Source organism: Chrysemys picta, chromosome 3 (assembly GCF_011386835.1).
Source record: "Chrysemys picta bellii isolate R12L10 chromosome 3, ASM1138683v2, whole genome shotgun sequence".
Classification (NCBI taxonomy): Eukaryota; Metazoa; Chordata; order Testudines; family Emydidae; genus Chrysemys; species Chrysemys picta.
In genome coordinates, this window is record NC_088793.1 from 118,514,456 (window position 1) to 118,526,704 (window position 12,249).

At 38.4% G+C, this 12,249-nt stretch overlaps 1 protein-coding gene across 27 annotated transcripts in view; it reads left to right on the top strand.

Annotated features, from left to right (window-relative positions):
• The window catches only part of ARID1B (AT-rich interaction domain 1B), a 399,185-nt gene that overhangs the window by 111,368 nt on the left and 275,568 nt on the right, over positions 1–12,249 (top strand). For all 27 annotated transcript variants that reach the window (XM_065590368.1, XM_065590370.1, XM_065590348.1 and 24 more), the window contains one exon: positions 3,118–3,228. In XM_065590368.1, coding sequence (XP_065446440.1) covers positions 3,118–3,228 — 111 coding nt within the window. The remainder of the gene's footprint in view (positions 1–3,117; positions 3,229–12,249) is intronic.

The window sequence follows — 12,249 nt, forward strand, 5'->3', positions numbered from 1 at the left end:
CTATCCTATTTGAATATACCTTTCCTTATCATGTCTTTATCTGCAGAAACCTAGTGGAATTGTTGTGTGTTCTGTGCATTAAAATATTTTGCTCTAAGAGGGAAAAGTGATCTCAGCCCTCCTGTTCAGGGAAAGAATGATATTGAGCTCTTTCCTTTGTTTATAAAGCCAACACCTTGGTAAATTTGTGTATTAAATTATTTCTCCGGGTTTCCACTGTCATAACTTTAAAACAAATACTTTTTAAAAAAAGTAAAGAGACCACTTTGTCTGAAATTCATAGAAAGCTGATAATAACATAAAGAGACAAGGTGGATGAGGTAATACCTTTTCTTGGATGAGCTTACACGGAGCTGCTCTTCAAAGAGCTCTGTGTAAATTTGAAAGTTTGTCTCTCAACCAATAGAAAGTAAAAACCAGTAAAAGATATTACCTCACCCACCTTGTCTCTCTGATATCCTGGGACCAACATGGCTACAACAACACTGCAAACAATAATAGTCTTTCACCTCTAGGTCGCTGCTTCCCAAATTGCCAGTGACAAAAGACGTTTCTGTGTAATGACTGTACATGAAATGAATAGGTGGTCTCAGTCCTGTTCAGAATGCACAGGTGTCCACATCTTAATTGGCACGTTTGTCTACAGTATCCACTTCTGTGTCTTACCTGCTGGTCTTTCCTCCTACCCTTAGTCTCTCCAAGATCAGAATGGAAGAGCACTGGTGGGCCATTATAGGGAAGCTTGCTCTCCTGCTGCCTGTTAAAATAATCTGTGGCTAAATAGTGCATTTAAGACTACAGGGCTGTCAGTTCAGTCTGGAAAGACAGCCCATGGACAGTCTCCAAATGAATAACCAAGAACTGATTCAATTTGTCCTTCTGTGCTTCTCATGAAAACACACGTTGCCTCCCCCCAGGAAATTTTAGTAGGAAATGAGTTTTTAAATAAGACCCAGCAAACATGTGGGCACAGCCATTCTTGGTATTTCATAAGGGGTTAATAACTCTTATTTGATTTTTCAAACCATAAAACATCTTTCATTTCCCAGGAAAATTGTCCTAATGCAGCAGTGTCGGTTTGGAATGAAGAATAACTTTATTTCTGAGATGATGTTTGCTAAATTGAATATCCCATTTATCTTCCTCAGTGATTTTTTTTTTTAAAGTGGTTCTTGTTTGTTGGCTGTAAAGGGAGAATGAAAAGGAAATAGAATGCTGAATGCACAGTTCAAATCCACTGTTGCTACTGTTTTCTAAACCGGGTTTATTACGGACGCCTGTGCAGCGACCACAAATAGTGTGTGACTGTGTGTGTGCTTAAACAAAAAGGAAAGCAGAGGTTTGCTCATTTGTTTGCCTATTGTGAAGCTGTCCTGCACCTTTATGCTCCTTTGTAACAGGGTGAAGGCTGCTGAATGGAGGACTTGTGCCATTTGTTGATTTTAAACCTCGCTGTTAATCCACAGGAACCTGCTGGTCTACACAGCAGGAGAGCTGTGTGACAAGTGGAAATCTGGGAGGGGAAAAAGCAGGAGGGGGTGTGTGTCACAGTAGATAATAATGATTCAGCCATCAGCCTTTGTCACCCGTAAACCTAATTGTTACCCTCTGCTGGTAACCAGATTGAAGTGCTAGCCTTTTAAGTGTTCCTTGATTTTACTTGAAACATGCTTATGATGGATAGACCAGTTTATTGTTGGTTTACGTACTACTGTCAGTTTTGTTAGCTTTTGTTTTTAAACCTTGTTAAATTTTCTCTTGATCTTATTTCTTCTTCATTAACATTTTTGCAGTACAGCTCAAAATGACAGAGATGGCTGGGTGAAAACAGTATGGTTGTTCACATATTTCCCTTTGTCAGACTTTCATTAGAGCAGGGGCAGAAAACTACTGCTCTGCAAACTAATTTTTGTGGTGTCACTCTATTGTCAATAACTGCTGTTGGACTAGGGAATCTTAGCTATAGGAATAGTCCTTTATAAGTAGCAGCAGTGTAATTTTTTAGAGTATGGGTGGGGGTGGGGTGGAGAGAATCTTGAGATACACTTTCAAGCCAAAAAATGTAGCCTTTTAAAATAATTGTTCTTTTAGGTATTTATCAAAATTGTAAGATAGGGAAACAAAAACAACTTAAGCCAGCAATCTGTTGTACAAATTGGGGAGAAATAAAAAAACTGAAGATGAAATGAAACAAAACAGAAAAACCTTTAAGGTGTGATACTTTTTTCCTGCACAATCAGAAACTGGTTCTTCAACTTTTCCTGCCAGTTATACATGCTAAAATAAGCATTTCACATTCTGTCCTCCTCCTTGACTTTATGTGTAGAAGTTGGTAACCTAAAGTATAGTGACTAAGATTATCTCTGCAACTTGGGAAGTATTTTTTCTACGTGGTGTAAGTGATCTTATGCCATTATGTAACACTGCTTAGGCTTGTGCGCTGGCCATAGGAAGGCCTCTTGACTTTCACGTAAGTTGCTGATATAGACATAGATGTACCTTTGATCAACTCTAGTTCTTTTCTGGAAAGTGTGTGTGTGTGTGCGCGCGTGTGTGTGTGTGTGTGTGTGTGTATATATATATATATATATACACACACACACAATTTCACACAATTGCAGAGAGGGTTTTATGGGTTGACAGCTTATGTTTGAAAGCTTTGTCGGGATGGTGGTGGAGTCTGATTACATAGCGTGATTATATAGCATTCTCAGATCCAATATTGTAAGATCTTCCAACTGGTTCAATATTTCAACAAAAGATTTGCTCTCAATATTTGATCATCTGGAGAATATTTTGGCTTCTTAATCTCTCCAACCTCTCAAAAAAAAGTATTTAATTGGTTATTTTAACCTGTACCAGAGGAACACAAATGGACACACAACTCTGTTTAGACTCTGTCATTCTTATTTCTTTATAAAACATTAAAGTCATAATGGCACCCAATAGGACCTGATGATTCCACTGAAAAATAAGGTTTGTCTAATACAAATTTTTGATTAAAAAAAAACAGATCAGAAGTCAACTGTTATCTCTTCACCTTTCCTTCACATGGGTTTAGCTGGACTGCTGTGGCATATGAATAACCATAGTGTTTTTATAATTTTGTTTTTGCAGGACATGTCTCAGGAAGGCTATGGAACCAGATCCCAACCCCCTATAGCCTCAGGAAAGCCTAACCATGAAGACTTAAACCTAATACAACAAGAAAGACCATCAAGCTTACCAGTAAGAAATTAATGTGCCAGTTGTAGAATAGTAGTACATTATTTTAAAATGAAAAATATTTTATAAAGATCTTACTGTCGCTATGATATGTGGATGAAATTTTGGGATGACAAATATATAACAATTTTAGTACCGCATTTGTTTTAAAAGCACAATGAAAACTGATTACAGTGAATGATCAATATATTATCTAGGGTAATCCCGTATCCCTTAGAGGAAGTCTTTTAGTCATATAGTTAATTTGGTATTAATTTGTTTAGTGGCCATCACACAGTTTGCCATATTAAATATAGTTTATTCTGTCAATGTAAGATTCAGATATTGTGTGTGTGTTTGTGTTCATAGCTTGAACTGGTTCAGGACTGAAGCTGATTCACATATTTGTACCCAGATTTGTCTGTGCGTGGAGAGGAAAGAGTATCGCTCCTTCTTAGCTTTTTTGGTTTTGCAGTCATATACAAGAGAATTATTCAGGGTCTTTTTAACTCCTGACTCCTCCTTTGAGGGTTTTCTCCCCTGAAATATGTTTTGATTTTATTTCAAAAACCTTGTAGGCATAAGTAAGGAAGCAACACTGCCATGAGTTATTCCCTCCAAACCCCAAACACAGTTCATTAGTTGTCAGCATAGTATGAGACACTTGCAAAAATACTGGACACATCTTTTCACAAGTTAATTCTGTTTTAGTCTATTGGAACAGTCTAAAGAATTATATTAATCAGAATTATAGTAACACTTTATATTGGTCTGGTTATTATCACTTGAGTTTTTGTGCTAGATGATCATGTTAAATTAACCTTGCCTAGTTGTATTAGCTTTATGCATAATTGAAAAAAACAAACTAACACCGATAAATTGATACACTTAGCAGAGACATCAGGACTATCTGCATACGGAGGTCTTCAGTGTCCTGATAAATGCCAGCTGTAAGATGCAAAATATGTTTTGGCTGTGTTCCCATTTACCTCCGGTTGTTTTATAAGAAGTAAATCAGCTTCATGTGCCCACACAAACTTAAACCAGTTTAAATATTTTTCGGTTAGAAGAGGCACATTGGTTAAACCAAGTGATTTGTGGCTGTGAATACGGTTGCATTGAACTGTAGGATATTTCCAAGAGATCTCCTACAGTTCAGTGGGCGTGTAATCGTTTTAAATTAGTGGAGGGACCCATTCGAAGAGCAGGTAAATTAAGTATGCTTAACTTATCTAGACACTGAAGTTATATGTGAAAAAACCAAGAACTTACTGCATTTTTCTAATGACATATGATGCTACCATCCATTCCTAAAAGCATAGGAAGAATTTGCAGCCAATCAATCAAATATTCAGAACTAGAAAATTATCATAAAATTGTTGCATGTTGTGACAACTCCACTTGGTAGGTTGATCAAGCTAAGTCTCTCCCCACCTTGTAGGTTTTTCTATTGTTCAAATCACCTATCTATCTGTCCTGTCTACAGATGTTTTGAGCCCGTGTTAAAGAAAAGACTATGTAATCAGCATATTTTTAGAGCTTTTAAAGTTCCATTTTTAAAACATAGGACAGTGACTAGCAGTCTGTATACCATAAATTCCTTCCACCTGGTTTTATACACTTAGATATATGTGTGCTTTGTAGAGGAGCTATGAAAATTGGTTTAAACAGCGCTGTCCACTTACTTTTGAACTGGTTTTAGTTTCAGCATTTTTCCAGTAAACCGTTTTTGAGACTAACTCAGAAATGGTTGTTGACAGTCAGTTATACATAGCAAATAGTGTGGACATGAACTGTTTTGGCAACAGTTAAACATATTTAAAAACTTTGATGTGGGCAGGCCCTTTACCCCTCTCTGTAGTTGATTATGTCTCCCTACCCCACACAGTGTAAGGAGTTACCAACCACATAATGGTCTAATAATTTGGTTACAGTTTTGTTACATGCAGGCTCTTTAAAATTTCAGCATCTGTCCTACTTTTATAAGCCCACCCCACCATCACCAAGGTATGAGAAGAGTATTGGATATTATGCGTCACTAAGTGTTCGGTATATTCAGTAGTTCATTATTATTCTAACTGTGAGTTGATGGTGTTGTAATTGAATCATAAGAGGGGGACTAGCATGGAGTGGAAGATCTTTTTCTCTTTTCATTCCTTTTAAAAACAAAAGCAACCCTACATATGTACACACATTTTTTCCTATTTTGTGAATGAACCATCCTCCACCTTCTTAATCTCAGAAAGAAAATCATTCTTGTATTATTAAAAAATACTTGTCCTTCTGAGATTGTGTTGGGATCGAAATGACACTAGGCCATATATTACTTGGAATAGGAAAGATCAGTGTCCAAAGGATGCTGGAGTGGTAAATACTGTAACGTGGTTCTTTCTGGGGGTAAGAATTGACTGAACATATTATTCCACCCGCACCAGCTTCCCCCACCCCTTACTTGAACAGTAAAGTTTTGTATCCAGTTTTTGTCTAGCTACCAAAACCTGTGACCAGCATCTCTGGTGTAATATTCTCCAAATTCCTCTAGTTTAAAACTGGGTGCTCAGGAGTCATTTTGGGGCCATTAAATATATCTTTGGAGTGCTATTTTTAAAATCTGTTTTGTAATGCTGTTCTTGAGGGTAGTCAATAAGTTTCCATGGGCTATTTTAGTCTCAAATGATGCCAAGGTTGCTGTGCTTTTAATAATAAAATTTGGTTATGTTTTGGTTCATGATAGTCCTATACAGTATACAATTTACCTATTCTAGTTTACGTCTTAAGGGTGTTAGATGACATCATAACTGCTTGCTCTAAGTTACATAGCAAACTTATACACATAGCTAAAAGAACAAGGAAACCAAATAATAAATGTTGGATGGTTTTCCCTGGCACTGGTAAAAGGCTTCCGCTTTGATGGATTTCAAGAGGAATTAACCACCTTCTGCAGCTCTGAAAGCTGATTTGTGTCATCCTTTTGGAAGTTTTCCAACAGGTTAGTGTCGTAGTAAGCACTGCTAAACAGGTCAATAGTTGTTCCATTTCCTTCACACATTGTATATAAAAGTCCTGGTATGAATGTCCCCATAAAGTTCAAAGCAGACAAATTTGTAATGTGGGTTGGTAACAAATGTCTACAAACAAAATATAGTTTTATTGGCTACTCCTAATGGCCCATCAGGTGCTATACAAAGTTCCCCTTCCTTCTCTTAAATGTTCAGCTATCTGGAGGGTTTGCCCTAGAGGGTTTTGACCATGTGGAGTCACTAAGAGTCCAAGTGAAATGTTGCGTAGAATAGTACTTCCAGCACTTTTGTTTTGGTCACAATTGGAAGGAAATGCCAGGCTTTTGAGAAAACCTGGGTATTTGGTTCTCTGTGAAGGAAAGGAAGTAATAAATGGAAACTGTTCCCTATTAGGCAGAGGGAAAGGAGGGGGGAGAACTCTGGATGAAAACGTCTGGAGAACAGCTATTACGGAGGAGATTTCTTTAAAGTTAAGGAATAGTGGCAAAAGATACACAGTTCTGTGATCGCTGGAAAGGTAAAAAACCTTTCTGCTGGTTTTGCATATAAGGCTCCCTAATGATACATCAGCAAAGTGGTTGTTGTAGGCAGTAAAAGAGCTTAGATTAGCTATAGACGCTCTGCATGTGGTGTGTGTCATTTCATAAACTTTCACAGCTGATGAGGTAGCTAGGATGAGGGGGGTGAAATGGGGAGTTTCATTTATTATTTGTGGTTAGTTTTTAATTGATTTCCACAGGAAAGTTCTCAGAAAGTTCTCTGCAGTATCTTATTTTTCACTAAGGTCCTATTTTTGTCCAGTTTCCAGTTTGGTTGGCTGAGTACAAGGTCAAGTGACTCTACCAAGATCACCCTGTCTTAGAACACAAGTTTCTCCTACACTAGCTTCAAGTCCCCTGCTCTATACTAGGCTCCTAGAGGAAACTAGATGGCTTCCCTCATAGCTCATTCCAAAGCTCAGTGGATAACCTGTACTGTACAGCAAGCGGCCTCCTAACACATTTCTTCTTAGTCTTTTAGCTAAGATCAGATCTAGAATCAGTTTAATATCAGATATTTCCTTTGGGGTGAGTGGGGAAAGATGATATTCATCATTTGCTGTGCAATGGAATAAATACTGTACTAGATCTTCTCTGCCTTTAACTTCTGTTTTCTCAGGTTAATCCTAAAATCTAATATCTTTATTGGGTCTTTTTTAATGGATGCTCAACAATTTTATGAACAAATAAAAATAGTAATGAACCATGAAATTAGAATGCTGTCTGTACCTTGTGTGATACTCTGATCTTTGAATCACGTTTAAGTTTGGGTGCACAAACTTTTACAGAGGTCCCAGCTCCAGAGTAAAATTGGGCCTTGTTTTATTACATTTGACAGTATGGACAACAACACAAAAATTATTCCTCTGTGGTTTTGTTTACCATTTAATGTTTCTGGTATTTTGTGTATTACACAAAGGGGCATTTAAAATGCTGAGCAGTTATTCCTTTGCATACTGTGTATTTTTGAACTGGTCCTATTATTGGGAAAACTAGATTTCCAAGATTCTCTGCATAGGTAATATAGTGAATGGTGCGGCTTAAATGCAAAGTTAGATGGGTTTGGACCATGGAGCAGTGTTTCAAGTAGATGCTTATCTGATGGGAAGAAATATCTAGTTCAGTAATGGCAATCAAATGTCTTATCTACACTAGGAAGTAGAACCACCACTGCAAATCTTTTTCAGCAAAAGGTTTCTCCTGAACAAGTATTGGAAATGACTGAAGTCTTGCTTAGACCAGACAAATCATTTCCTGTGCTATTTTGGATATGTAATTGAGACTGGATAATAATGATCTCCTCTCATTTCGTATATGGTAAGCTTTTTGATTATAGTTATGCAGGGCTTCGTGCAGTGGGATCAGGGCCTCTGGGTGCTACCGTAATACAAATAATTATTATTAAGGTAGATAGGCTTCAGAGGTATAGGGAAAGGGGAAATCAGCAGCAGTAAGGGAAAGGTGGTGATAGAGACTCTCTTATTTGGTAGTCCAGATGGATACTTTGCAAGTAAACAAACCAAAAGAAAAAGAAAAAAAAAGAAAACCTAATAAAAATTCAAGTGCCGTTAAGAAAACTCAGAATGTTATTGCTGATTTGAAGAAAGGTCAGTAAACTGGTTCTTGGTAATAGAAGGTAAATGTAGCCTGTGGCTGATAAATACATGGATAGTGCACGGTAGCAATTGTAGCCTCTGGTTATTTACTTTTATTCATCTCTTGAGCTGAAAATAACTATTTGGAAATATGTTAAATCCAAGAAAGGGGGGAAATAGGAGTATATAATACTTGTGAATGAAATTTTCCATTGTTTTTACACAGTGAGGGATGAGAGTGGTGTCTTTCCCCCACTCTCTTTTTGCTTTCTCCTGCAGTGTTATAAAATAACTGAATGATCTTGTTTTCCTTTGTTTGGGTCAAGAAATTTTAGCTGAAAATTGTTACTCTGTGAAAGAAGATTATTGACTCAACAAGCCTTCAATTTTCAGTGAATAACACTCCCACCCTCTAGCTTCAGGAACATGTCGTGCATGCATTCTATTTTAAAGTACAGACTGTAATTTAAAACTGAGGCAGTTTGATGCCCCACTGAACTCTGTTTAAGCCTGGAATAAAGGGAAAAAAGCTTTAAGCTACAAAGAAGTGACTAAGCTTTCTCAAATGCTTTCCCCTGCCACTATACATCAGGTTGAAAAGTTTGAAGGTGCTACTTAAAAAAAAGTTATTTTAATCCCCAATTGAACTTTGTTACCTTTTTATTTTCTTCTTCCTCTTCCATTTCACATAATAAAGATAGAACATGTTTATATGCACACATGTGCACACATATAATCTATAAATAAATAAAATCTTGTCTGTCTTCCTGTGTTTCTAAAGCACCTATCACCATATTTAGGTGCTGATTCTAGTATGGATTCTGTATACATACATTTGTTTGCATGACTGTATAGGTCAGCATACTGGGCTCTGGTGTGAGTGGGCACAATTCCATTGAAGTCAATAATGTTATACTAGGGATGAATTTGGTTCAGCACATACTGTAATCACTCACTTGTTTCTAATAAAGGGTGAAATCCTGGCCCCCCCTTTAAATTCAGTTTAAGTCCTCCAGTTGTATGTAAATGATTTTTAAATTTATGTATGAGTAACCCTGAGCAAGCCCTCTGCAAAAGGGTACATCTCACCCATAAAACTGGAACATTTATTCTTCAAGTAAGTATTCTTGTTGGTAAAATAATCATAACACTCAAATGTAGATAAGATCTCTTAGCTCCTTTATTCTGTTATTAGTGATTCATTTGTTTTCCATGCTTTTCAGGGATGCTTGCTTTTATTTGATGGACTGGCCATGTTTATTTTAAATATTTAAAATGCAATGTTATGCCTGCTCTGCAAGTATGGAAAACAGCTTTTAGTACCAGAACAGTGTAAAACAATATTAAGCAGTTCTTTAGCATATTATATTTTCAAGGCATTTTAAAAAGTATCCTCACAACAACCCTCTGTGACAGGTAAATTGTTATTCCCATTTAACACTTGGGAAAACTTAGACACGGAAAAGTTAAGTGAACTGTCAAGCCCCTAGAGGGAGGCTATTTCAGAGCCATGATTAGGACTCGGGGATAGTTAAAGTTAATGCCATAATGACCTTTATTTATTTAGGACATTTTCAAAAATGGAAGCCTAAAATTAAGTTCTGTCAGTGATTTTTCAGAATGTGCTGAGCATCCAGTAGTTCCCATGGAAGTCAGTGGGAGTTGCATGTGCTCAGTTCCTCTCAATATCAAGACACTTAGATTCCTAAGTATGGACTTAGGAACTTAACTTTGGACTTTGATTTTTGACAATCCTGGCCACAATTTGTGTGGTTGTACATGTTTTCCTCCTCTCTTTGATTACATGTAAGTTTTGAGTAGGAAGCAGATTTTTTTTACCATGGCCGACATATTTTTACCATGGCCTACGTCTGTTTATTCCTGTGTGCACACTCAGATCACTGTATAGAACAATAAGACAAAAGGATATTAGTCATTGGAATAGTATTGCGGGAAATACCTGAGACACTGTTATAGTTTTTTTTCTTTTATTTCTACCACAAGTATTTTTGTAAGAGCATGTTCTGTGGAACGACTCCCTTACTGATGAGTACCAACCATTCTAAAGGATGGACTCAGCCTCAGAACACTGATTAAATCCAGTAACTCATTCTGACCAGCAATATCAGAAGTCAGATAGTAGATTCCCTTTTCTTCCTCCTCCACCGCCATCTATTCTTTGTTTGTTTGCTTGTTTATTTATTTATTTGTACCCATCATAGTGCCTAGGAGTCTTAGTCATGGACCAGGACCCCATTGTGTTAGGCACTGTACAAACCTAGAAGAAAAAGATAGTCCCTATTCCAGAGAGCTTACAATCTGAGTATAAGATAAGAGACAACAGATAGATACAGACAGACAGGTGGAGTGTAAGGAAACGGTATTGGTCAGCATGATAGGCAGTGCTCTGTTGTCTTCCGGTACCCTGATCATGATATTCTTTTAAAAATTTCTTAGGTCTCAATCCTGAAACACTTACACATCTGAATAGTCCCATTGAATGCAATGGCACTATGTGCGTAAATGCTTGCAGGATCAGGGCATAAGATTGTCAGTTCCAGATCAGGTAGGGGCTGAGTCATCTTCTGTGCTTGTGGAGCATTTTAGCATACTGGTGCACCAATGTTAATTGAGGCCTCCATAATACAAATGATAAATATAAACACCTGGTTATTGTTCATTGTCTGTTTATTTTATATTATGGTCAGGCATAGAAACCCTGATCAAGAATCATAGTCTCATTGTGCTTGAACTGTAGCGAGTTCTGTTGATGACAGTGGTTTTTGAATTGTGTCCTAGATTTCTCTTAACTTCCCTCAAATTTGCTTTCTTGAAATCTAATACTGTTGTACTACTGCATTCTCGGAAACCATTTCTCACTTTGTTGAAGTCACATATGTTGGATTCACTATCAGCAACCTTCCCTTTAGTCTCCCCCGTTAGTAAGGAAATCCAAAACGGATTCTCTACTTTAACAGCAAAATATAGTGTAGAAAAGTATGAAAAGTGTACACGTGATATTCTCTGTGTTGCTGAGTAAATTACCTCATTTCAGTGACTGCAAAGATTCATATTCTGAATTAGAGGTTCTCTGCCTGTGTCATACTAGGACACCCTGCATTTTGGCCACTTGCAATAGATTTCCTTAGGTACAACAGGAGTTTTTTGTGCCAGTCCCACATCATTTCAGCAATGGAGGTACTGCTGGAATGGGCACAGTGCTGTATGGGGGTACACAGTAGCACAGGGATCTCAAACTCAAATCACCATGAGGACTAATACATTGGCCTGAGGGCCGCATCACTGACATCTTTTCATATAAAGGTACAAAAGCCCCCCCTTGCCCCCGGCCCTGCCCCCACACCACACCTTCCATGAGGCTTCGCCCATGCCCCGCCTCTTCCCACCCCTTCCCCAAAGTCCCCACCCCAACTCCGCCCCCTCACTGCCCCTATTCCAACCCCTTCCCCAAATCCCTGCCCCTGCCCCGCCTCTTCTCTGACTCCTCCCCTGAGTGCGCGGCTTCCCGCTCCTCCCCCTTCCCTCCTGGAAAGTGCTAAGCACCACCAAACAGCTGTTTGGCGGCAGGAAGCGCCTGGAGGTAGGCAGGGACGCGGCGCGTTTGGGGGGCGGAGTGAGGAGAGCTTGGTGGCCACAGGAAATAACTCGGGGGGGGGGGGGAGAGGCAGTGAGCTTGGCGGGCTGCATGTTTGAGACCCCTGCAATAGCATCTGAAGTTGAGTTGTAAAAGCTTCCCACTTCAGCAAAAGGCTAGGGACAGGGAATTGAAAACAGGCTTGTGATCTCCTTCCCCTCTCCACAGATAACTGCAGATGACCCTCTGAGGCATTTTGCCCCACAGGTTGAGAACTGTTGTTCTAAATCAATAGC